The sequence below is a fragment of the Phocoena sinus genome, chromosome 20 (genome assembly GCF_008692025.1).
Source record: "Phocoena sinus isolate mPhoSin1 chromosome 20, mPhoSin1.pri, whole genome shotgun sequence".
NCBI lineage: Eukaryota > Metazoa > Chordata > Mammalia > Artiodactyla > Phocoenidae > Phocoena > Phocoena sinus.
In genome coordinates this window covers 40,928,063-40,940,823 of record NC_045782.1, presented here as the reverse complement: position 1 = coordinate 40,940,823, position 12,761 = coordinate 40,928,063, and the positions used below count along the sequence as shown (strand labels likewise).

Here is a 12,761-nt window from a genome sequence, read left to right as displayed (position 1 = left end):
TTTACTTATCTCTACCACCCTCCCCATCTTACATTAGTTATACCATTTCTTTCTTATGAGGGCATATAACATGTACATTGTAATCTGACACCCTAGTAGCCCCACTTCTTTTAACCTCAATTCTACGTGTAAATGTATTCAAAGCAGCCTTCCAGTCCTTCTGTTGAGTTTTTCCTCATCACTTCTGCTGTTTATTTCCTAGTAACTTCTTTAAAGGGGGTTGTACAAACAATATTTCCTGAATTATTTATATATATATAATATATATGAGATTATATTTTATATTATATATTTATAATATGAGGTTATATAATCTCATATGTTATATGAACCTATAAAAATAATTCAATCACATATATAAATATATGTACATTATAAAATCCTTGGTTAATACTTTCTTTCCTTAGATATCTTGTAGTGTTGTACCACTGGCTTCTGGAATTGAATATAATCCTGAAGAAATTGAAGGCTGGGCTAATTTCTCCCTTTGATGGTTTTACCTGGCTGCTCAGAGGAGTCTTTCTTTACCTTTAAGATTCAATAACTTTACTGCAGTGTTGATTATGACCACTGTTTTGGGACTGTTTTCATTGGCACAAAATGTGCCCCTTCAACATGTAGATCAAGGCATGTGGTGGGGTTTTTTTGTTTTGGTTTTGGGTTTTTGGCCTGTATATTTGAAGGGATTTGGATATTTGTATGTTTGAAGGGATGTCTCCCATTGCTCCAATCCAAGTTCTTCCCTCTGCTTTTTCTAGATCTCAGAAATTCTTGATGAGTGCAAGAGATGTAGGTATATCACTTCAAGTGAGCCGTTTATCATAATTGAAGTATGTTTTTGCTGTCATTTTCTGAAAATCTGCTACTGCTGGCCTTTTTTCACTGCTCACTTGGCCTTGAATGGCTTCTGCTTCATTTCTCCTCACATACTTCTCTTAAGCCTTTTTCTCTTATGCATTTTTTCATTCTCCAGATCATATCACTATTTTGCTTTTGTGTGGTATTCAAGAGAAAAAGAAAGTTGTTTTCCTGTGTTGCCACATTCATACCAGAAATCCTGGTATTGTTGTTTTCTGTTAGTTTGTTTGTTTTTTATGTATCCAGCAAGCTTCCATTACTAGTGTTTGGTAAGAGTTTATTATCTGAAGAGTTTGTTGGATTTTGTACATAATGTCTGCAGATAGTGACATTTCAGCATCATCTTTTCCAGTTTTTACACCGTCCTTGCCTCCCTCCTTCCCTTCCTTCCTTTTCCTTGCTTCCACCCTCTACCTCCCTTTCCCCCTCCCCTCCCATTTCACTTCAGTGTTACCATTTCAGCTACATCTTAGGAGTTGAGGTGTGTCATTTTTATCTCTCAGTTTGAAATATTTTCTACTTGATGATGATTTCTTCTTTACTAAGTTATTTAAAAGTATTTCTTAATTTTCAAATATGTGACTGTTTTTTCCCCTGATTATTGTATTACTGACTTCTAATTTAATTGTAATACAGAGAATAATACCAGTTGTTTGAAATGTGTTAAAGTGGTCAGTTTTCTTAAATGCTCTGTGTTTACTTGAAAAGAATATGTATCCTCTAGTTGTTGGCTGCAGTTTTACACATATCCTATTTGTTTTGAGACTGTTAATTGTATTCCTTGAATCAGCTATACTCTTACTAAATTTTTTTGCTTGCTTGAACTATCAGTTACTGAGAGGAATGTTAATCTCCCACTGATGGTGGATTTTTCCATTTCTTCTTATAGCTTTGGCATTTTTGCTTATATATTTTGAAGCTGCATACAACTTATAATTAATAGATTGAGCCTGTTATTATAAAGTGATATTTTTGCCTTAAAGTTTCTTTTGTCTGATATCAATTTTGATAGCTTTATTTTGGTTAGTGTATTTTCTGATGTCTTTTTCCACCGTTTTTCTTTTAGCTTTTATAATCAACATTCAGTTGGATTATTTGTAGGTGTTTTATCTAGTCTTCCAATATCTTTCCCCCCACCCCAGTCTCTCTTAATTGGAGTATTTAATCTAAATATAGGTAATGTCATTTCCAGTATATTTGGATTTAAATCTGCCATCTCATTTTGTCCTTTCTATTTTTTCCACCTCCCTTTTCCCCACTTCTTTTCCTCTTTATTTCTGCATTCTTTTGTTGGTCTCAGCAAGAAATATTGGACTGGGAGATGTCTAGCATATTGATGAAGTCACGGAAATGGATTAAATCACCCAGGGAGAAAGGAAAAACACAGTATCAGAGATGAAGAATTCTCTCCATGAGCTTATCAGCAGACTAGACACAGCAGAAGATAGAATCAGTAAATTTGAAGACAAGTCAATATAAATTATCCAAACTGAAGTTGAAAGAAAAAGTAAAAAAACAGAACAGACTATCCAAGATCAATGGGGTAATATCCAGACAGTTTAATACAATATTACTAAAGTCCCAACAGGAGAGAGAAATGGGATAGATTCCAAGAGATGATGGCTGAGAAGTTTTCTCTTTTCTTTTTTTAGTGGGACATAAAATTATGACTTTTTTTTTTTTTTTAATTATGACATTTTAAGAGTAAATGAAATATATGGTGAAGTGGTCTCAGGCCCTTGGGAAGAAGAAAATTCAAACTTTTTTAGAACAAGTTAGGCTTCAAAAAACTCCTAGCTAGGGATTTCCCTGGTGGGCCAGTGGTTAGGACTCAGTGCTTTCACTGCCGTGGCCTGGGTTCACACCCTGGTTGGCGAACTAAGCCATGCAGCCAAAAAAAAAAAGAAATCATAGATAAAGCTCCCCAAAACAGAAGATCATAGTCATATCACAAATCCAACTGAGAAACTAGACACTATGGGCTAGAGTTAATGGAGAAAAAAGAAGAGTAGAGTCAGACCCCTTAAGACTTAAGATATTGGAGTTGTCAGCTCAGATTACAGTGCGTAAAACAAGAATATTTAATATGTTTAAGAATAAAAAGGGATTGAGATCATGAGTAAAGGGCAAGAGACCATATAAAAACTCAATGAGAGGATTTAATAGCATTTTGCACAAAGTTGAATATTAAATTGTAACACATCTGAAGAAGTATCAGGATGCAGGAAAAAATGGAGAGAGGGAGGGCAAGAAAGAAAGAGAGAGAAATGGAAAATACGTGAAGAGATTAAGAGTTAGATGATAAAGAATGAGAAGCTCTAATGTGTCTAGACAGAGTTCCAGAACGAAAGAAAAAAAAAGAATAGGGCAGAGGCAGTGTTCAAAGAGGAGATCCCAGAATTTGATGAAAGACACAACTCACAAATTCAGGAAGCCTAATGAATCTCGAGCAAGATAAAAAAGAAGTCTACGTGTAGACACATCCTAGTAAAACTGTACAATACCATAGAAAAATACACAATCTTAGAAGAACTGTTGTAGTAACATGGAAGTCAGAATACAGTGTCAATTCTGTTATAATCTAATGGAATGTTGAATGTGCTCAGAGCAAACAACCATCAACCTAGAATTGCACACCCAGCAAAAATATCTTTTAAGAGTAGAGATTAGGGCTTCCCTGGTGGCGCAGTGGTTGAGAGTCCACCTGCCGATGCAGGGGACACGGGTTCGTGCCCTGGTCCGGGAAGATCCCACATGCCACAGAGCGGCTGGGCCCGTGAGCCATGGCCACTCAGCCTGCGTGTCCGGAGCCTGTGCTCTGCAATGGGAGAGGCCACAACGGTGAGAGGCCTGCATACCGCAAAAAAAAAAAAAAAAAAAAGAGTAGAGATTAAAAATAGATAAATTTTTGGATAAAAAAATCAATTTGCCACCAGAAGACTCTTCTAAAAGAAATTTCAAAGAAAGTATTTAAGAAAGAAGGAATGTGATTCCCTTTGAAAGACTTGAGATGCAATAAAGAATCTCTTATAATCAATATTTAATTGGATTGTATGTGGTTTTTTTGTTTTCTGTTTTTGCGGTACGCGGGCCTCTCACTGTTGTGGCCTCTCCCATTGTGGAGCTTAATAGCCAGACAACATGAAATTGCCCGGGATGCTGAGAGAAAACTATTGAGAAGGATCGAATAGGGAAAAAAATCATAATGTGTTATATATTCACTTTTCAATTTTAACTAATTTATCCAAATGAGTTCAATACTGGCATTCCACAAAATACATCAGCCTTCTCTTGCATACTGATTAAATAGCTCATGTGAGAAATAGTGGAGAGATGTTAGATGATAGAGATGCTTTGAAAGTGTATCCAAAAGATACTAAACTGAATAAAAGAAAGGCTGATTGTAGAGCCTTTGAAATGAGATTTATCTTTAGGTCTGTTAACTAGAAGGAGCTACTTATCTACCCTGCTGTAGAAGGCTAACAAGGAATCATTTATCATTCCTTTCCCCTTCTCATTCTTCTGTGCTGCTTTATAGCAAATGAATATTCTCAACTTGCTTTGAGATGTCTAGTTTTTAAGTGGAACTGCTGAGGCAAATTGGACCACTTCTTTGGATCAGTCCCACAGTTTTGAGCCAAAACCTCATTAAGACTAATGGATGACCAACAGATCTGTGTTGGCAGTGCATCTTATTTGAAGAATAATCTTGTAACGTTTAACCCCATAGCTGGCCACAGTCTCAAGTAATGCTTTTTGCTATAAAGTCTAAAAAGTTGAACGTTAATAGTTACTCCAGCTTCTTTTGGTTAGTAACTTGCCTGGCATATTGTTTTCTGTCCTTTAACTTTCAACTTTCTAAGTCCTCATGTTTTAGGGATATCTCTTATAATCAGCATGTAGTTGGATTTGTTTTTCTGACAGTTTTTTATTTTAATACTTTACATTTCTAGTGATTACTTATAAATCTGTTTCTTACATCTTTTTACTTTCTATTTTCCTGTTTTTTTGTTGTCTGTCTTACCTTTATAAAATTGAAGTTATCTTAATCTTTCCCCCTTTGCTACTCCTATTTTTCTGATAACAACCCTTGGAATTCTAATACAAATTATGCTTAATTTAACAAAGTCTAAAGTTAACTCCATCTCAATCAGTAGAAGGACTCTAGAACGCTTTAATTTCAAACACCCTTTCCTATTATATATGGCTGTGTCTGCTAGCATTTTTTTTTAACTCTTTTCCATCCTGCAAGCTAGGTGGTGTTGTTACTGTTGTGATTATTAATCTGTATATTAATTTCATTTCTTACCACTTACTTTTAGTATTTCAGACTTTTTGTCTGGCATCATTTTCCTTCCTTAAAACAGTGACTTTCAAGTCCTCAGTAAGAATATTTTTAATATTACAACCACACAAACACAACTGAAACAGAAGTTTTAGAAGACAGTATTTACCTTTATTATGTGAAATATCCTCTGTATTTTTCTACTCTTTTTTTTTTTTTTTCCTTTTTTTCTGCCTGTTACAATCTACGAAATCAATGTCATGACCCACTAGTGGGTCACAATCTATGATTTCAGAAATACTGCTTTAGGAAGTTCCTTTTTAATGGATCTGTAGGTGGTAAATTCTCTTTTTATCTGGAAGTACCTTTATTTCATCATTTCTGAAAAATATTTTCATTTGGTATACAAATGAAAATGTTTTCTCTCACACACCAAAGCATACTATCTTCCATCTTTTGATGTTGCTTTTGAATCTTCTGTCAGTCTGATTGTGGGTGATCCTTAATTTTTTTCTGGGTAGTAGTATGATTTCATTGTCTTTGCTCCCATAGTTATGGGACTCAATGAGTGTTTCTAGGTGCTTATTTTTATTTAGCCTGTGTGGTATACCTGTGCTTCCTGTACCTCCGGAGTCATGTCTTTCATCAGTTCTGAAAAATTCTCAGCCATTTCTATCAATAGAAATATAATTCACTTACTATAAAACTCACCCTTTTAAAGTGTACAGTTCAGTGGTTTTTAGTATATTCCACAAGGTCGTGCAACCATTGTTACAATCTAATTCCAGAACGTTTTCACCACCCTGCTACATTTTTTTGAGCTATATCTTGACTGTCTTTTAACCCATCCTCTAGATAGTTGGTGAATTTTTTTGTTTATTTTTTACAATTAGGTTTTTCAGTTGTAAAAATCTCATTTGGTTCTTTCTGCAATCTGCCTATTCTTTTGGTTTTGATTTTTTAGTGTTTTATGTTTGCTAATTTTTGTAATTCCATTTTATATTTTAAACATTTTATAGTTACTTTATATTCTGTAACAGACTATTCCAAAATCTGAGTTCTTGGGAACTAAATCTATTGCTTATTTTTTGTGACTCTTGCTTGTGATAGATTTATTTCCTTTTGTGTGTATAGTAATCTTTGATTGTAACTCATATTTTATTGATCCTAATCTAGGAAAAAATTTGGGACCAAAATTGAGGATGCTTTCTGAGAATATATTTTATTCCCACTGCCAAAACCCAGAGATCCTGGGATTTCCAGCCTACTTCCAGGTTCTTTTCCTTACTAGTGAGGCTTCTCAAGTTTAGTTCCCCCACCTTGCTCAAACCTCAAGCACGAGTGTCACCCACATGTCCTAAGGAGAGCCCTTGCCCATCACAGCTCTGATGTCAGTTTCAGGTCATAGCTGATTTTTAAATTTTGTTTTGTTTTTTCTTCTCCGATTGCCCTTCTTGGGGATTTACTTTTCTCTCTGTGGTTTCTGCAGTGCAGTGAAAATTGTGTCTTATATATCTGGTTAGTTGAGGGGTTTTTAGCCAGGGATAGGAGTAGGGAATGCCACAGTATCTAGTCCACCACACTGCCAGAAGAGAAAGTAAAATTAAACTCTGAACTTTGTTTGAAGACAACCGTTAGTATAACCACACGCTAATTACCCCACCATATTGCTACTTCTGCTCTATCTGACTTTAACTGGTACCATTAAATGTTATGAAAAGCCCTTTTTCCCTCTTCAGGGAAGACTGCTTTTTTATAACATTCACTTAAAACTCTACCAAGTCATTTTTTGTTTTATTTTGTGGTTCTTACAGGATTATGTTGATAAAGAGAAGGCAATTGCCAAAGCGTTGGAAGACCTCAGAGCCAACTTTTACTGTGAACTCTGTGATAAGCAATATCAGAAACATCAGGAATTTGACAACCATATCAACTCCTATGATCACGCACACAAGCAGGTGAGGAACGGTTAATTTCTAACAAAGAAAAAGGTACTTTATTTGTTATAACTATTGCATTTTATGAGTGTACCCCAAAAAGCTTGTTGACTATGGTTTCTTGTATCTGCCTGTCTTTATCTGAGGTCATCTGACTGACTTGACTTTTCTCCAGTGACAGAGTCCTGACATTGACCTCATCCTTCCAAGATTGTATGTAGAGTGAAGAATTGTGAGCTTCATAAATCGTGCATAAAATTTTTGGCTTTGAGTGGTTTCTAAATTTGTATTTTTCAACTAAGGATCACTGGGAGCTTTGTTTCCCTTTCTCCCCCTTTCTGAACTTGTTAAACTTTGAATAGTTATCTCAGACTGTGGTCATTTCCTCTTCTGTATCTAAGAATTCATGCTGTATTGGTTATTTCCTAGCAGTAAGTCATTTTGTTACTTGGTATACCTTGGAGGATAGATAAATTTTGAGGAGGAAAATCAAGTTAGATGCTATTTTAACTTCAACAGAAAATTCTGATGCTGCATGTTGAAGAGCTTGCTGAAAAATGAATTACACCTTCTTTATGGTCTTTTTCTTTTCTTTTCTTTTCTATTCTATTCTTTTCTTTCTTTCTTTTTTTTCTTTCTTTCACTGATTTAGAAAAGAAACTTATTCCTAACTAGTACTGGCATAAAGAAGGCGGCAATAATTCCCTTGGGGGATTTTAGAAGGAGGAAATGAATCTTTACATCTATAGAACAATTCTAACTTATTAAAGAATTTTGAGCCATTTGATCTTAGGTGACTTTAGCAGAACTTGCTAAGTCTTTGGGGATACAATGGTTGTAGTTGTTAAATTTGTAAGATTTATGAGCATTACTGGAATGCTCTCGTAAGCTGGACCTGTCAAACCAACTTTTTTTTTTTTTTTTAACCTTTGTTTCATCTTCCAACCAACCATAAGATTTTAGTGCACATAAAAGGCGAGCTTTGACTAAGTTTTCTTTTACTGGCACAGGAATAGTTTGTAAGCTGGTTGTGGTCTTACACTTTTTCCACGTTTAACCACACCTAACCCGTTTAAGATTCTTCCACTGATAGAGTTATATTGAAGACAGCTTTTCAACTTTTTATACAACTTTGGACATTGTTTTAATATATTGTCAGCTCTACTTGATTTGAGGAAGAGAAATCTAGAGAGCATATATATGGACAAGATATATTAGCAATTACCTTACTACTTCAAAGAATCATCTGTCAAGAAAGACAAATGCAACAGTGAATATTGCTCATCCAGTAACTTTTCCAGCTTTTTGGTGTGTGTGTAGTTCAGATTTGGGGTTTTGGTTTTGTTTTGTTTGTTTGGAGGAATCAACAAAGATATTTAACATCTAAATACATATCTACCATTTTGGGCTCTTGAGAATTTCTTCAGTTAAGAATTGTGTATGATAAATTAAAAGAATTGATATATGTATAACTAAATCACTTTGCTGTACACCTGAAACTAACACATTATAAATCAACTATACTCCAATATAAAATAAAATTTTTTTAAAAAATGAAAAGATTCCAGAGGAAACTTTAGGCACCAAAAAAGAACAATTAGAAAGGTTACATTTTTAGTTGAAAGAAGTTTCTTGACTTCCCTTTCAATTAGAAAAAAATGAACCAGGAAAAGTGTGATTCAAACTTGAATCATGCATAGACTTACTTTTTAAGGGGAAAAAATTCTATCAGAGCAAAACAGATTTACAAATTAAATCTGAGCAAAAATACGGAACTAATAAAATTCGCATTGACAACATTAATGTGATGGATGGTAATGTTTTAGTGATATTGCTCTCAGTTTGAGAGTAGTAGAAATTATTACAACTGATTCATTTGAATTTGACATGTTTATTCTCCCGTGCACCTTGTGTTGCCTCTGTTCTCTCATCACTTTTCTCTTTTGCAGTGATTCTCCATCTGGGGAGATTTTGTCCCCTAGGGGACACTTGGCAATGTCTGGAGACATTTTTGATTATCACAACTAGGGAGATGGTGCTACTGGCACCTAGTGGGTAGAGACTAAGTGTGCCGCTAAACATCCTACAATTCACAGAAAAGCTCCTTGCAACAAAGAATTACCTGGCCCAAAATGTTGATCAGTAGTGCTGAGGTTGAGAAACTGTTCTCTTAAGACTACTGAAAAACTTTCAAATACATATGATATTGTGGTATTGTTTGGCCTTTGTTTGGTACAAACCAGTCAGTTTCATTTTAAGTCCCCAGTTATGTTGTAAACATTTCTATGTTCTCATCTAAATGATCTCAAATATTTATTATTATTACTCTTTTTTAGATTATCATCAAAATGAAAATACAAAATTAAGGATTTCTTATATTGAACTGCCTTATCCATTAATATAGAATATATCTGTGATCCCTGGTCTGGGAAAAAAGTCTTTAGCTGGTGTGATTAATGAATGCATGTAAGCTTATTTGTTCACCTTGATCAAAAGCCCATCTTAGGTGGGCTGTTCTTAAACAAAGAAGAGATGTGGTGTAAGTTTGTTATTTTGTTTGTTTTTTGGTAGTGTTCTCTATTTGGTTAAAATGTAGGCGTTTCATCTTTCTTTATACTGTTCTCAATGCAAGTGGTAGAATCTTGAAACAGAATGCTATAAATATATAAACAAAAAAAATGCACAGTACTGAATTTTTTATAGTTACTTTTCCCTGCCCTTAGAATTTCTAAGGAGACTTTAACTGACCTTGGTACATACAACACAGCTAAGTAATCCCTAAGAGGAGGAGGTAGGTCCTATTTTTCATTCCTCTTTGACGGACATGAACTTACCATACAAATGGACCTACCATTTTCCAAATTTATGCTCTAAAATCATAAAGACACCCTGTCTTGTCTTCCAGGAAGGCACACAGGATTATTATGAATCTGAGATAATAGGTAAGTACATTCAACCCTATATTAGTAATCCCTAGTTTGCATCTTTCATCAAATTTTCACCATTAAAATTTTCCAGAGAAATAATATATATTATGTTAGTGGTAAACTTACTAGTGTAGGCAGGATCCTGAACATGCCCTTATCTTTATTAAGCACAAGTAATCTCTCAAAAAGGAGCTATGTGGTCACCCTTATTTGTGGTGATTTTTTATCCCCCTGCCCTTTGGTGCTGTGTACATCTCACTATTCGCTCGTTTTTCTCAACTTTTCTAAGATATTTTGTGAAGAGAGTCATTAATACACAGATATTAAGACCCAGCTTGATTTTCAGAGATGAAAAACCTAATTAGACATTTTGGCTCTTTTTAGCAGTTTAATCCTCTTTAAAAGTGATAATTTCATACATTTTGAAATCTTCAAGGGTAAGCCTTCCATTCCTCAAGGGATGACCCAATGTATGATTCATTTTTATATACGTTAGTTCTGATATGCCTGAGTGCTCAATAAACATTAGTATTCATCTTCTACCTTTGTTGGCTTAGTTATAAGTTAAAGTTGACTTTGAAACTAAACATTTTTCCGTCTCTACCTTCGTGCCTCTTTATTTTGCATATCTTTTTAAAGAACATATCTGCTAATGAATATAACAATGGAAACCATTTCTTTAGTCTTGCAAGGTTTAAATTTCAAACTCCAAAGAAAATTCTCTTTCCCAGAGGTAAATCTGTAGCAGCACAGTAGTCGGTGCCTTATTTTAATGATGGTGTGTTTTGGTTTTGCTTTTGCTTTCTTGGTGCCTTATTACCTACTCAGGATTCTTCCAGTCTTACTCTCTTTTATTTGTGCCACTAAGGGGCTCTCCTCACTAGCCTCCAGTACATAAACTAGAGATCACAAATTGTCCCACAGATGTACAATTGACCCTTGAACCACACGGGGGTTAGTGGTGCCAACCCTTCCAGGCAGTCGAAAATCTGTCTATGATTTATAGTTGGCCCTCCATATCTGAGGTTCCTCCCTATCTGTGGTTCCATATCTGTGGATTCAACCAACCCCAGATCATATAGTACTATAGTATTTACTGTTGAAAAATATCCACATATCAGTGGATCGGCACAATTCACACTCGTGTTATTCAAGGGTCAGCTGTATTTTGCCTGGTCTTTGTGGTGTCAGTTTTTTTCTCCTTTAATTTCAGTTGGTTCCCAACTTTTTAAAATGAGATATTATATCATTCAGGCTTTGGCTTATCTTGAAAAATTGAAACATCTGAGAACATTGGGCTTGCATATCAACATAACAGTTGGGTAAAGCTGATTAGTTGCCTTCTCTTTAGAAAGGCATGTTCTCATTCTCCAATTAGATATGGTTTCCACTTCATCTCTTCTCTTACATAAGCCTGTGAGACTCATTACATTACCTACCAGATCCCTCTAAACATTTGAATTTGTGACCCAGGCCTGTACCTTTCCTTCTTTTCCACACAGGCTCCCACAGGTTCTCATTGACACTAGGGAAGTAGCACATTGAAAAGATGCCTTCTTACTCCTCCTTAGTGTTGGGTACAACTTCCTTGCAATTTCAAAACCATCTGTGGTAGTCCAATCCAATATCAAAATCTGGTACTGTAAAGCAGCTTTGAGAAATTCCTTTAACTTGTACAAAGAATCAGTATCTCCATCAGAGGAAAGAATGCTTTCAGCCTGCCTCTTCTTTTTGCTAAGGTAGCTTCAGTATGAAAACCCCTGTACCTCAATACATTTTTTAAAAAAAGAAATACGAAGGTCTGTTTTATCTGTAAAAGTCGTGGTTTCCTGAGCTTTATAAATGACTGAACTAAAACAAATCAATCCTGTAGCAGCCATTAGTGATTTCTCTATTCTGAATTGTACAGAATAGAATCTATAACTACTACATGGTTTAGTTAACTTTGTCTAAACTTTGTCTAATACTTCTGAATTGAAGTATTTTCTGAGAAATTTTTTGGTGATAGAAGGAATGATCATTTTTGGACTTCACATAAACTTCATTCAAGTTTGGACTACTTTCCACTTGAAGGTTCACTATTGACTGGTCAGATTTTTTTGCCTCTCGATGCATTTGATCCTCTGTATGCTTGGCACATGTAACATCAGGACAGTAAGCACACCAAAGCCAGTTGAACCTCTGGGAAGCCACTGCAGATCTGATGAAATGTAACTGTATTCCTTTTTCAGTGCAACTTTGATATTCAGTGCAGGTGTTGGGGGGGCAGCGCAGAAGTAAAAACAAAATTAAAAAGGCAAGGTGAGAAAAGATAATTCTAGGGCTAAAAGAAAAGGACCTTTCTAAGAAGTGAAATCCCTAAGATCAGATACCAATGAAGATATTTCATAGGTGCTGTATATTTTGGGTGTTTATAGAATGTTTATACTTAGAAAACCATAAATTGATTATTGTAAAGATATGAAACAGGTTAGGAAAATCATAAAGTATTTATGAATCCCAAAGCTTCATAAATGTTGACTTAAATAGCACAGTTCACTTCTGAAGAGATTATTCTTTGAGAAGCAAAAGCAAGTGTGAAGAGAGGAATGTATCTCAGAACTAAAGCATATTATAGTTGTATTTTAATAACCTGTATCAGAGAGGTGAAAATTTTAGGTTCAGTGATATTTTGTACACTGTGGATACCATTTTCTTTGGGACTGTTTTGTCTAATAAGAGAATTGACATCATTTGGCCAGTCTTCCAACAACT

At 35.0% G+C, this 12,761-nt stretch overlaps 1 protein-coding gene across 4 annotated transcripts in view; it reads left to right on the top strand.

Annotated features, from left to right (window-relative positions):
• The window catches only part of GPATCH8 (G-patch domain containing 8), a 99,421-nt gene that overhangs the window by 71,169 nt on the left and 15,491 nt on the right, over nucleotides 1-12,761 (top strand). For 3 of the 4 annotated variants that reach the window (XM_032615860.1, XM_032615863.1, XM_032615862.1), the window contains 2 exons: nucleotides 759-830; nucleotides 6,958-7,101. In XM_032615860.1, the coding sequence (XP_032471751.1) occupies nucleotides 759-830; nucleotides 6,958-7,101 (216 nt within the window). The remainder of the gene's footprint in view (nucleotides 1-758; nucleotides 831-6,957; nucleotides 7,102-12,761) is intronic. The other variant, XM_032615861.1, reaches the window with a different exon arrangement.